This window comes from Oncorhynchus masou, chromosome 1 (assembly GCF_036934945.1).
Source record: "Oncorhynchus masou masou isolate Uvic2021 chromosome 1, UVic_Omas_1.1, whole genome shotgun sequence".
Lineage (NCBI taxonomy): Eukaryota > Metazoa > Chordata > Actinopteri > Salmoniformes > Salmonidae > Oncorhynchus > Oncorhynchus masou.
This window is the reverse complement of record NC_088212.1, coordinates 11,767,756-11,780,075: the sequence shown is the minus strand read 5'-3', so window position 1 is coordinate 11,780,075 and position 12,320 is coordinate 11,767,756. Positions and strand designations below refer to the sequence as shown.

At 43.2% G+C, this 12,320-nt stretch overlaps 1 protein-coding gene across 2 annotated transcripts in view; it reads left to right on the top strand.

The window, feature by feature from the left end:
* The window catches only part of LOC135515654 (glutamate receptor ionotropic, delta-2), a 667,356-nt gene that overhangs the window by 431,538 nt on the left and 223,498 nt on the right, over positions 1-12,320 (top strand). For both annotated transcript variants that reach the window (XR_010451847.1, XM_064939353.1), the window contains exon 7: positions 10,198-10,359. Coding sequence is in view for 1 of the 2 variants with exons in the window: in XM_064939353.1 (XP_064795425.1) it covers positions 10,198-10,359 (162 nt within the window). In the remaining variant the exon portion in view is untranslated. The remainder of the gene's footprint in view (positions 1-10,197; positions 10,360-12,320) is intronic.

Below are 12,320 nucleotides of genomic sequence, written 5' to 3'. Positions count from 1 at the left end.
GTGCAGGTCTACAATTTTGTTTCTGGTGTCCTTGGACAGCTCTTTGGTCTTGGCCATAGTGGAGTTTGGAGTGTGACTGTTTGAGGTTGTGAACAGGTGTCTTTTATACTGATAACAAGTTCAAACAGGTGCCATTAATACAGGTAACGAGTGGAGGACAGATGAGCCTCTTAAAGAAGAAGTTACAGGTCTGTGAGAGCCAGAAGTCTTGCTTGTTTGTAGGTGACCAAATACTTATTTTCCACCATAATTAGCAAATAAATTCATTAAAAAATCCTACAATGTGATTTTCTGGATTTTTTTTCTAATTTTGTCTGTCATAGTTGAAGTGTACCTATGATGACAATTACAGGCCTCTCTCATCTTTTTAAGTGGGAGAACTTGCACAATTGTTGGCTGACAAAATACTTTTTTGCCCCACTGTATCTGTAAGGCCCATTAGTGGAGCAGTGAATTTCAAACACAGATTCAACCACAGAATACTAAAACATGTTGTCCTGTAGTATGTTGCATGATTGTGCTGTTGTTTTGCATGGGGAGCCAGGCTATATCCTTAATGACACCCTTTTCTATCACTGATGACAGGTAGCCGAGTGGTTAGAGCGTTGGGCCAGTAACCAAAAGTTTGCTGGATTAAATCCATGAGCTGACAAGGTAAAAACAAATCTGTCATTCTGTCCCTGAACAAGGCAGTTAACACACTGTAATTGTAAATAAGAATTTGTTCTTAACTGACTTGCCTAGTTAAAACCTCTTTGGGCTAGACCTGCCACCAGCGACCCACTTCGACAACATCCGGTGAAATTGTAGAGCGCGGAATTCAAATGACAGTAATATTTAACATTCATGAAAATACAAGTGTCAAAAATCAGAAAAAAGCTTAACTTCTTGTTCATCCAGCCGCTATGCCAGATTTCAAAAAGGCTTTACGGCGAAAGCACACCATGGGATTATCTGAGGACAGCACCCAGCGCACAATGCATTAAAAACATTTTCCAACCAGGCAGTTGCGCCACAATAGTCAGAAATAGCGATAAAATAAATGCCTTAACTTTGAAGATCTTCTTCTGTTGGCATTCCAAAAGGTCCCAGTTACATGACAAATGGTCCTTTTGTTCAATAAAGTCCTTCTTTATATCCCCAAAAACTCAGTTTAGCTGGCGCGCTTCATTCAAAATGCATACAAAATTAATCCCAAACGTTACCAATAAACTTCTCCAAACAAGTCAAAAAATGTAGGTACCCTAATTTGTAAAGAAATGATCAAATTTAAGGCGGAGAATCGTTATTGTTATTACCGGAGATAAACAACAAAGTACGCGCTCTCATCCCAAAAATAATGTTCTGGATGGTTTGCCCTCGGGCTTTTACCTTCCATGTCAGTTCTGTTATACTCACAGACATTATTTTAACAGTTTTAGAAACTTTAGAGTGTTTTCTATCCAAATCTACCAATATATATGCATATCCTAGCTTCTGGGCCTGAGTAACAGGCAGTTTACTTTGGGCACGCTTGTCATCCAGATGTCAAAATACTGTCTCCTAGCCCAAAGATTAAATAAAGGTTCAAATAAAAAACTGACATTGACAGTGATATGCCTGATTGCTGACAATGATGGGACGGCCTACAGGGATGAGGTAAGGCCTGCTAGTATAGTGACAGGGAAGCCATTTCTCCCTCAATGTCAGCAACACAAAGGAGCTGATTGTGGACTACAGGAAATGGAGGGCTGAGCATGTCCCCATTCACATTGATGGGGTTGTAGTGGAGATGGCTGAGTGCTTTGTTCCTCGGTGTCCACATCACTATTAACCTATCATAGCCCAAACACACCAATCCAGATGTGAAGAGGGCATGACAACGCCTCTTCCCCCTCAGGAGGCTGAAAGGATTTGGCATGGGGTCCTGAGATCCTCAAAAAGTTATACAGCTGCACCATTGAGAGCGTCTTGACTGGTTGCATCACCGCTTGGTATGGCATCTGACCTCAAGGCTCTACAGAGGGTGGTGCGTATGGCCCAGTACATCACTGGGGCCGAGCGCCCTCTCATCCAGGACCTCTATACCAGGCGGTGTCATAGGAAGGCCCTAAAAATGGTTAGCTACCCAAGTCACAGTCTTTTCTCTCTGCTACAGCACGGCAAGTGAAACCGGAGAGCCAAGTCTGGGACCAAAAGGATCCTGAACAGCGTCTACCCCAAAGCCATAAGACTGCTGAACAGTTCATTAAATATCTACCTGGACTTTCTGCTTTTCACCCTACATATACATATTACCTCAATGAGTCACGTAACCAAACCCTACATGTACATATTACCTCAATGAATCACCTAACCAAACCCTACATGTACATATTACCTCAATGAGTCACGTAACCAAACCCTACATGTACATATTACCTCAATGAATCACCTAACCAAACCCTACATATACAAACCCTACAATGAATCACCTAACAAACCCTACATATACATATTACCTCAATGAATCACCTAACCAAACCCTACATATACATTTTACCTCAATGAATCACCTCTTGAACCCAAGTACACTGACTGGGTACCGGTACTCTTTGTATATAACCTCGTAATTGTTATTTTGTGTTTTTTTATTGTGTTATTTTTTATTTATTTTATATATTTGTTAATTTTATTGCTTTTTAACTGCATTGTTGGGAAATGGCTTGTAAGCAAGCATTTCATGGTAATGTCTACACTTGTTGTATTCGGCGCATGTGACAAATACAATTTGATACAATTTGATTTGATGCATGGGTGACCTCCCGGCTATAAAAGCCTATGTCAGGAGGATGCCATGCTGGTTCCACATCCCCGGTTAGGACAGTGGGCGCTGCAACACGGCACTCGAATTTTGTGACAAGTGTGCCCGAGCATTGCAGGTTAATAAACAACGGCAAACGTAATGGGCACTCTATTTATTACACAGCCATTCAAACGGAGACAACGCTTGTGCTAAATCACAGGGCCATCGATCAGGGCCCGAATGAACTGTTCTCTGTCTCCCCATTCGGCCTCCGGCTGTGGCCCAAATATAATGGCACCGTATTCCCTTTATGGTGCACTATTTTGACTATGGCCCTCAAGAATAGTGCACTATATAGGGAATAGGTGCCATTTGGGATACAGATCTGGGCTCTAGAACCGCCATAACCCAACTGCCACTGATGTTTGATTTGGTCAATTAAAAAAATCAGCCCCCCAAAAAAAAGCTATGTCCTGCTCGTTCCCTGACTTTTCCTAAGTGTTTGTGTTTTATTTACAGTCGTCAACATTTTCATATCACAAACAGAAAAGGATTTTGTGCCTCTTTAACAGTTGTTTTTAAAGAGTCTCTCTCTCCTCACGGAGTGAATGACAAATGAATGGATGGGTGATAATTGTGCACCTTGCTTCACAATGTAATTTAAATTAGGCCTAACTGAATGATAAGGAGGTTGAAGAGGTTGATTTAATTTAGAAAGACAATAGTGTAATGATGAGTTTGTGTTATGCCTATTTAATCAGCAGCAAATAATTTGACCGCAAGCCTTGCGGGTTGATACCATTCTCTTTAATGTTTTACTCTGTAAAAAAGAAGCCGTTATGGGACAGTTTTGTTTACTATAATTCTATTACTAATCAAATGTATTATAAGGGAAGGAAAACATGCTACATGTGGCAGTAGGTCTTTAGAATAATGCTAAACATATCCTTGACTCTATCCAGCGAAGCAAAAGATGCCAGCCCACTGAATGACAAATGGATAGAATGGGCGATAATTGTGCAAGTTACTTCACAATCAAATTGAAATTAGGCATGAACTGAATGATGAGGGTGAAGAGGTTGATTTAATTTAGAACAACAATAGTGTAATGATGAGTTTGTGTTGTGCCTATTCATCAGCATTGGCGCTCATGTTAATCATTTGACCGTGTGCCGAGCAGGTTGATACTATTGTCTTCTACCTTTTACTTTGTACAAATAAGCTGTTATGGTACTGTTTTATTGACTGTAACTCCATTACTAATCCAATGTATTGTAAAGGGAAACGAGAACATGCTATGTGTTGCAGTAAGCCTTTAGAATAGTGCAAAACACATCCTTAACTCTATCCAAGTTGGTGAGCAGAAAACAAACAATGCAAGTCAGCCTGCACAGCGGGCCCACTGAAACTACACCTAAACTATACCAAAACTACACTGGAATTATACCAAAACTACACCTAAACTATACCAAAACTACACCTAAACTAAACCAAAACTACACATAAACTATACCAAAACTACACCTAAACTATACCAAAACTACACCTAAACTAAACCAAAACTACACTGGAATTATACCAAAACTACACCTAAACTATACCAAAACTACACCTAAACTATACCAAAACTACACCTAAACTAAACCAAAACTACACCTAAACTAAACCAAAACTACACCTAAACTATACCAAAACTACACCAAAACTATACCAAAACTACACCTAAACTAAACCAAAACTACACTGGAATTATACCAAAACTACACCTAAACTATACCAAAACTACACCTAAACTAAACCAAAACTACACCTAAACTAAACCAAAACTACACCTAAACTATACCAAAACTACACCTAAACTATACCAAAACTACACCTAAACTATACCAAAACTACACTGGAATTATACCAAAACTACACCTAAACTATACCAAAACTACACCTAAACTAAACCAAAACTACACCTAAACTAAACCAAAACTACACCTAAACTATACCAAAACTACACCTAAACTATACCAAAACTACACCTAAACTAAACCAAAACTACACTGGAATTATACCAAAACTACACCTAAACTATACCAAAACTACACCTAAACTAAATCAAAACTACACCTAAACTATACCAAAACTACACTGGAACCTAAACTATACCAAAACTACACCTAAACTATACCAAAACTACAAAACTATACCAAAACTACCTACCAAAAAACTATACCAAAACTACACTAAACTAAACCAAAACTAGCTAAACGATACCAAAACTACACCTAAACTAAACCAAAACTACACCTAAACTATACCAAAACTACACCTAAACTATACCAAAACTACACCTAAACTATACCAAAACTACACCTAAACTATGCCAAGACTACACCTAAAATATACCAAAACTACACCTAAACTATACCAAAACTACACCTAAACTATACCAAAACTACACTTAAACTATACCAAAACTACACTTATACCAAAACTACACTTAAACTATACCAGAACGAATTACACACATAATAAGAGTTAGCCTGTAGACCAGATCAAATTGACAATAATCTGATGAGTGACAATATTAGGCCTATCAGTTGTCAAATTGTACACGAAGAGATGGGATCATCTTGCAGGGAAAGTAAGTGCAGGGAAAGGAGGATCGCGTTGTTAAATCCTCCTTCATAGTCACATGCAGGTAAAACATTGTGATTTCTATATAGTGTCAGAAAGAGCATATTCTGCAGTTTATATTACACTTACCTTTGTCAAATAACTCTCAATTCAAGAGGTGCAACTTTTTTCTAAATGTGACTTTTTTCCAAGAATATCCGTGCTGTCCATGCATTCAGCACATGACCAATCACATGCTGTCCATGCATTCAGCACATGACCACTCACGTGCTGTCCATGCATTCAGCACATGACCACTCACGTGCTGTCCATGCATTCAGCACATGACCACTCACGTGCTGTCCATGCATTCAGCACATGACCAATCACGTGCTGTCGATGCATTCAGCACATGACCACTCACGTGCTGTCCATGCATTCAGCACATGACCAATCACATGCTGTCCATGCATTCAGCATATGACCACTCACGTGCTGTCCATGCATTCAGCACATGACCACTCACGTGCTGTCCATGCATTCAGCACATGACCACTCACGTGCTGTCCATGCATTCAGCACATGACCACTCACGCCGTGGCATAGCTCTGGCTACTAAGCAAACACTAGTAACATAATACACATAAAATGTAAATAAGCTAATTTGTCGTAAATGGATGAATGGGCCCTAGAAACCAGATAGAAACTGATAATGGTGCATGTGACTTCAGTTAAGTTTTGGTTAGCCGCAGATGTCGAAACCAAGTACTTGCTGAATGGCTTTCCATATCTGGGGAAAGATGAAACCGGGCAAGCTGGTGAGCTACTGTCTGGTTTTGAGACTCGTGGAGCCTTACATGTGCAAAGGCAGAAATGTGACCAAGGACAACTTCTTCACATCAAATTCCTTGGCTGACAAGTTAATTGCAAAGAAGACTAGCCTGCTGGGAATAGTGAACAAAGAAAGGCAGGAGCTGCCACCCTCTACGCAGAACAACATACCAGTGGAGCTGTACTCCACATCAGTGATGGAGATTGGTAAAGCAACACTCACAGTGTACAGATGTATAATAAATAAGAGTGTTTGCATCATCAGCACAATGCATCCCACTGGATCTGGCATGTGAGGTTCGTGATCCGCCAAGCAGGCCGCCATGGAAACAGGTCCTGCCCTTGCTCTTCTCGATGCACCACAGCTCCCACTCAGGGAAAATAAGACACCATGTCAAGTTGGCAGGTGCAAACGAAAAAAAGTGTGCAATGCAACCGGTTTGTTTGTGGGACTTGCTCTAACAAAGCCCCGAATCTCTGTGCTGAATGTGGACCCCAAACATAAAGAGAAGACGTGGTTGATTCATGTTTATAGGCACAAAACAGTATCAGATGCAGTCAACTGTTTTTATATCTTGTTATGAAAATATTTCTTTATGCCATTAATCCTTTACAATTGTTCATGCACTGGTGCTTTTGTTTAGTAATACAGCAAATCATTTCACCTGCACACCTGGCTGGATATATTATTATTACGGTCTATTTCGTTTCTACTTTGTCAAAAGAAGCTGTAACTGGACTTGATTCATTACTATAACTCTATTACTAATCGAATCTACAAATTTAGTTGATCAAATGGAAAACAATGTATTGTTTTTATTGTAAGGGAAACTAAAATAGGCTATAGGCCTATGTTTTGTCTAGGTCTTTGTAGATTTATACAAAACATATGCTTGACTTTAAACAAATAATAATAAAAAAATGTATTGATACATTCCCATAAATATTTCTGCATGCAATGAATCCTTAGTTTACACACTATTTATCAAGCATTTATTTAACAAGTATGTTTGCGCATCTTGCGGGTTGATATGGGAAGGGAAATGGAAAGGGGGATAACTAGCCAGCTGAATGCCTTCAACTGAAATGTGTCTTCCGCATTTACCCCAACCCCTCATCTGATGCATATGCTAAAGGGAACGCTTGGTAATGTTCTCTAGTGGGTACTTATATGCTGATAGGCCAAGCGGTTCTAGTGTTAAAAAAGATGCGCGTGGTGTGATTTGTGTTGTGAAGCTTTTAAAGGGTGAACCTAGACAAAGCTACAGAGATAGAGCTGTTTTAATCCTTCCAGGGCCACTTCCTTTACCGGGAACTGGGAGCAGCCTGGATGTGTAATGCAAACAGTAGTTGGAGTGAGTGTTTGCAGAGAGAACTTCAGAGATGTAGCTACAAATCACAGGTGTTAGGTGTTGCTTCTTTACCAATGATCAAAGAACTGGTGAAATGACACGAGTGCACGTATCAATTTTCTTTCAAATGATGCCAGCCTACTCCTTATGATCACTGCATGTTTCACTGCCAGCCGTCTCAGCAGCATTCAGCAGGGTGCAAAGCAGCTTTCAACAGGGTGTAGAGCAGAGCAGCTTTTCAGCAGAGTGTAGAGCAGAGCAGCTTTTCAGCAGGGTGTAGAGCAGAGCAGCTTTCACCAGGGTGTAGAGCAGAGCAGCTTTCAGCAGGGTGTAGAGCAGAACAGGTTTCAACAGGGTGTAGAGCAGAGCAGCTTTCAGCAGGGTGTAGAGCAGAACAGGTTTCAACAGGGTGTAGAGCAGAACAGGTTTCAGCAGGGTGTATAGCAGAGCAGGTTTCAACAGGGTGTATAGCAGAGGAGCTTTCAGCATGGTGCAGAACAGAGCAGCTCTCAGCACGATGCAGAGCAGCTTTCAACAGGGTGTAGAGCAGAGCAGCTTTCAGCAGGGTGCAGAGCAGAGCAGCTTTCAGCAGGGTGCAGAGCAGAGCAGCTTTCAACAGGGTGTAGAGCAGAGCAGCTTTCAGCAGGGTGCAGAGCAGCTTTCAGCACGGTGCAGAGTAGCTTTCAGCACGGTGCAGAGCAGAGCAGCTTTCAGCAGTGGTGCAGGGTGTAGAGCAGAGCAGCTCTCAGCAGGGTGCAGAGCAGAGCAGCTCTCAGCAGGGTAGAGCAGAGCAGCTTTCAGCAGGGTGCAGAGCAGAGCAGCTTTCAGCAGGGTGCAGAGCAGCTTTCAGCAGGGTGCAGAGCAGAGCAGCTTTCAGCAGGGTGCAGAGCAGAGCAGCTTTCAGCAGGGTGCAGAGCAGCTTTCAGCACAGTGCAGAGCAGAGCAGCTTTCAGCAGGGTGCAGAGCAGCTTTCAGCACAGTGCAGAGCAGAGCAGCTTTCAACAGGGTGCAGAGCAGAGCAGCTCTCTGCAGGGTGTAGAGCAGAGCAGCTTTCGGCAGGGTGCAGAGCAGAGCAGCTTTCAGCAGGGTAAAGAGCAGAGCAGCTTTCAGCAGAGTGCAGTGCAGCTTTCAACAGGGTGTAGAGCAGAGCAGCTTTCAACAGGGTGCAGAACAGAGCAGCTCTCAGCAAGGTGCAGAGCAGCTTTCAACATGGTGTAGAGCAGAGCAGCTTTCAGCAGGGTGCAGAGCAGAGCAGCTTTCAGCAGGGTGCAGAGCAGAGCAGCTTTCAACAGGGTGTAGAGCAGAGCAGCTCTCAGCAGGTTGCAGAGCAGCTTTCAGCAGGGTGCAGAGCAGAGCAGCTTTCAACAGGGTGCAGAGCAGAGCAGCTTTCAGCAGGGTGCAGAGCAGAGCAGCTTTCAGCAGGGTGCAGAGCAGCTTTCAGCACAGTGCAGAGCAGAGCAGCTTTCGGCAGGGTGCAGTGCAGCTTTCAACAGGGTGTAGAGCAGAGCAGCTTTCAACAGGGTGTAGAGCAGAGCAGGTTTCAGCAGGGTGTAGAGCAGAGCAGCTTTCAACAGTGTGTAGAGCAGAGCAGCTTTCAACAGGGTGTATAGCAGAGCAGCTTTCAGCAGGGTGCAGAACAGAGCAGCTCTCAGCAAGGTGCAGAGCAGCTTTCAACATGGTGTAGAGCAGAGCAGCTTTCAGCAGGGTGCAGAGCAGAGCAGCTTTCAGCAGGGTGCAGAGCAGAGCAGCTTTCAGCACGGTGCAGAACAGAGCAGCTCTCAGCACGGTGCAGAGCAGCTTTCAACATGGCGTAGAGCAGAGCAGCTTTCAGCAGGGTGCAGAGCAGAGCAGCTTTCAGCAGGGTGCAGAGCAGAGCAGCTTTCAACAGGGTGTAGAGCAGAGCAGCTCTCAGCAGGGTGCAGAGCAGAGCAGCTCTCAGCAGGGTGCAGAGCAGAGCAGCTTTCAGCAGGGTGCAGAGCAGAGCAGCTTTCAGCAGGGTGCAGAGCAGCTTTCAGCACAGTGCAGAGCAGAGCAGCTTTCAAAAGGGTGCAGAGCAGAGCAGCTTTCAGCAGGGTGCAGAGCAGCTTTCAGCACGGTGCAGAGCAGCTTTCAGCAGGATGCAGAGCAGCTTTCAGCAGGGTGCAGTGCAGAGCAGCTTTCAGCAGGGTGCAGAGCAGCTTTCAGCAGGGTGCAGAGCAGAGCAGCTCTCAGCAGGGTGCAGAGCAGAGCAGCTTTCAGCAGGGTGCAGAGCAGAGCAGCTTTCAGCAGGGTGCAGAGCAGCTTTCAGCAGGGTGCAGTGCAGAGCAGCTTTCAGCAGGGTGCAGAGCAGCTTTCAGCACGGTGCAGAGCAGCTTTCAGCAGGGTGCAAAGCAGAGCAGCTTTCAGCAGGGTGCAGAGCAGCTTTCAGCACGGTGCAGAGCAGACTTTGGTTGCATCTCAAATGGCACCCTATTCCTTATGTAGTGCACTACTGTTCACCATCTTCCCCTTTTTTTTGCTCCACTATTAACTTCTCCCTCCTTTTTTGGTCTGTTTTCTTCCTTTCTCCCTCTTTACCACTTTCATGTTTTGTCTCACCCTCCCCTTCTGCTTCCCTTCTGTTGTCTCACCCTCTACTTCCTCCCTCCCGCCCTCTTTCCCCAGATCACCAACCGCTACATCTACGACACAGTGCTGCTATTGGCCAACACTTTCCACAGGAAGCTGGAGGACAGGAAGTGGCACAGCATGGCCAGCCTCACCTGTATCCGCAAGAACTCTAAGCCCTGGCAAGGAGGACGGCCTATGCTGGACAATGTCAAAAAGGTACTGGTCCATATAGGGGGTTATTCTCAGAGACAGGAGTTTCTCCTGACTACCAGACCAGGTTATAGACCAAGGATATTCAAATCTGAGCCTGGAGGTCCGGAGTACTGCTAGTTTTCTGTTCTACCTGGTAATAATTGCACCCACATGGTGTCCCGGTCCTTGATAATGCTTGTGTCCCAAATTGAACCCTATGAACTATATAGTGCACTACTTGTGATAAGGGCCCTGTAACGGTTTTCTTTACTTGAAGGAGAGGCGGACCAAAACGCAGCGTGGTTATATTGATTCATGTTTAATAAAAACAAGATAAACACGAACACCACAAAACAATAAACGTGGAAAATCAACAACAGCCCTATCTGGTGCAAACACAGAGACAGGAACAATCACCCACAAACACACAGTGAAACCCAGGTTACCTAAGTATGACTCTCAATCAGAGACAACTAATGACACCTGCCTCTGATTGAGAACCATACTAGGTCGAAACATAGAAATACCCAAATCATAGAAAAACAAACATAGACTGCCCACCCCAACTCACGCCCTGACCATACTAAATAATTACAAAACAAAGGAAATAAAGGTCAGAACGTGACAAATAGAATGACAAAGCGTCCCAAATTGAACCCTATGAACTATATAGTGCACTACTACGTGATAAGGGCCCATATGGTTTTGGTTGAAAGTAGTGTTGTGCCGTTGTATTAGTTAATGTGACGACTGTTTCTCATCTAATGATTAAAGGTTTCTAATTGTGTGATTAACTGAATCAAGTAATTATTAACTCATTAACCTGGGGCACCATGAGAAAATTTGTTTTATTGAGTTTCTATTTCCCAAATTAACTCAAAGAATATCAGAATAACGATTTTACAACAGCCGCTAATTAATCAGTTACCTCTACAGTCTCGTTCTGAACGTCACATAATCCGTGAATCTGCACGGACCCGGGTCACACCAATGAGTTCGTACCACACCAATCTTAGTATTTATTTACTAGAAAGCTAAAATGATGCTAAAAGATATACATACACAAAAACACATTCTAGGCTATTTATTAGAACTTAGTACAACAGGCCAACACACTATGGCACGTGTTACCCAAAATGGGGATTTAAAAGAGAGAGAAAAAGAGAAAGTACACAAGAAAAATATAGATTTGGGTGAATTTGTCAGCTATGCTTATTCTATCGCTAGCCTTGCCCCAAACTGCCGCTCTTATGGGTCAGAATATAATGATGAAATTACGTGTGGAAGGTCTCCGTGGGTTCTCCGCGTGGAAAGTTCAGGCTGCTCAATGACGCACTTCTCCGGCGCAACTCTTTGGTTGTCCTCACGATGTCAGTGTCCTTTTGGCTTAGGAGTCTGTTCCCTTGCTCTGGAAGGGCTCTTCTGAGGACAGACAGCTCTGTAGCTCAAAGCTCACAGCGTAGGAATGAAGCAGTGTATATACCCCGATTCGATGGGGAGTGGAGGCTAGGTGGTTCGACTTGAATTCACCCGCTTAGACACAGCTACTCCTCTGTAGCTTGGGTAGAAAAAGATTTCTTTGTCATCAAATTTGTGTTGCGTTTTTGGGTTTGTTGACTTTTTTAGACCTCGGCTGCAGCTTGGGTCACGTAGTCTTATCTGTAAATTCTTCACGCACAGGTTTTATACCCTTGGGTCAGAAGTGGGCGTAACCGCCTTTAGGGCAATTCTCTGGGCGTACCAAGTTAAGAGCAAGGTCTACATTTGACTCAAATCCAATTTTAGACAACTTCACATTTCATCTTTACCAAAACATTCTCTTTGATTTGGACATTTTCCATACAACATCCAATGTATAAACATCAAACATATACTAGGTAAACTGTTGACGTTACAATGTTTTCGTAATAACGTCATCAATTCACCTTTAATAACAAAACGAAAATGACATACATTTTCATATTCCGTCTATCGTCATGACCACC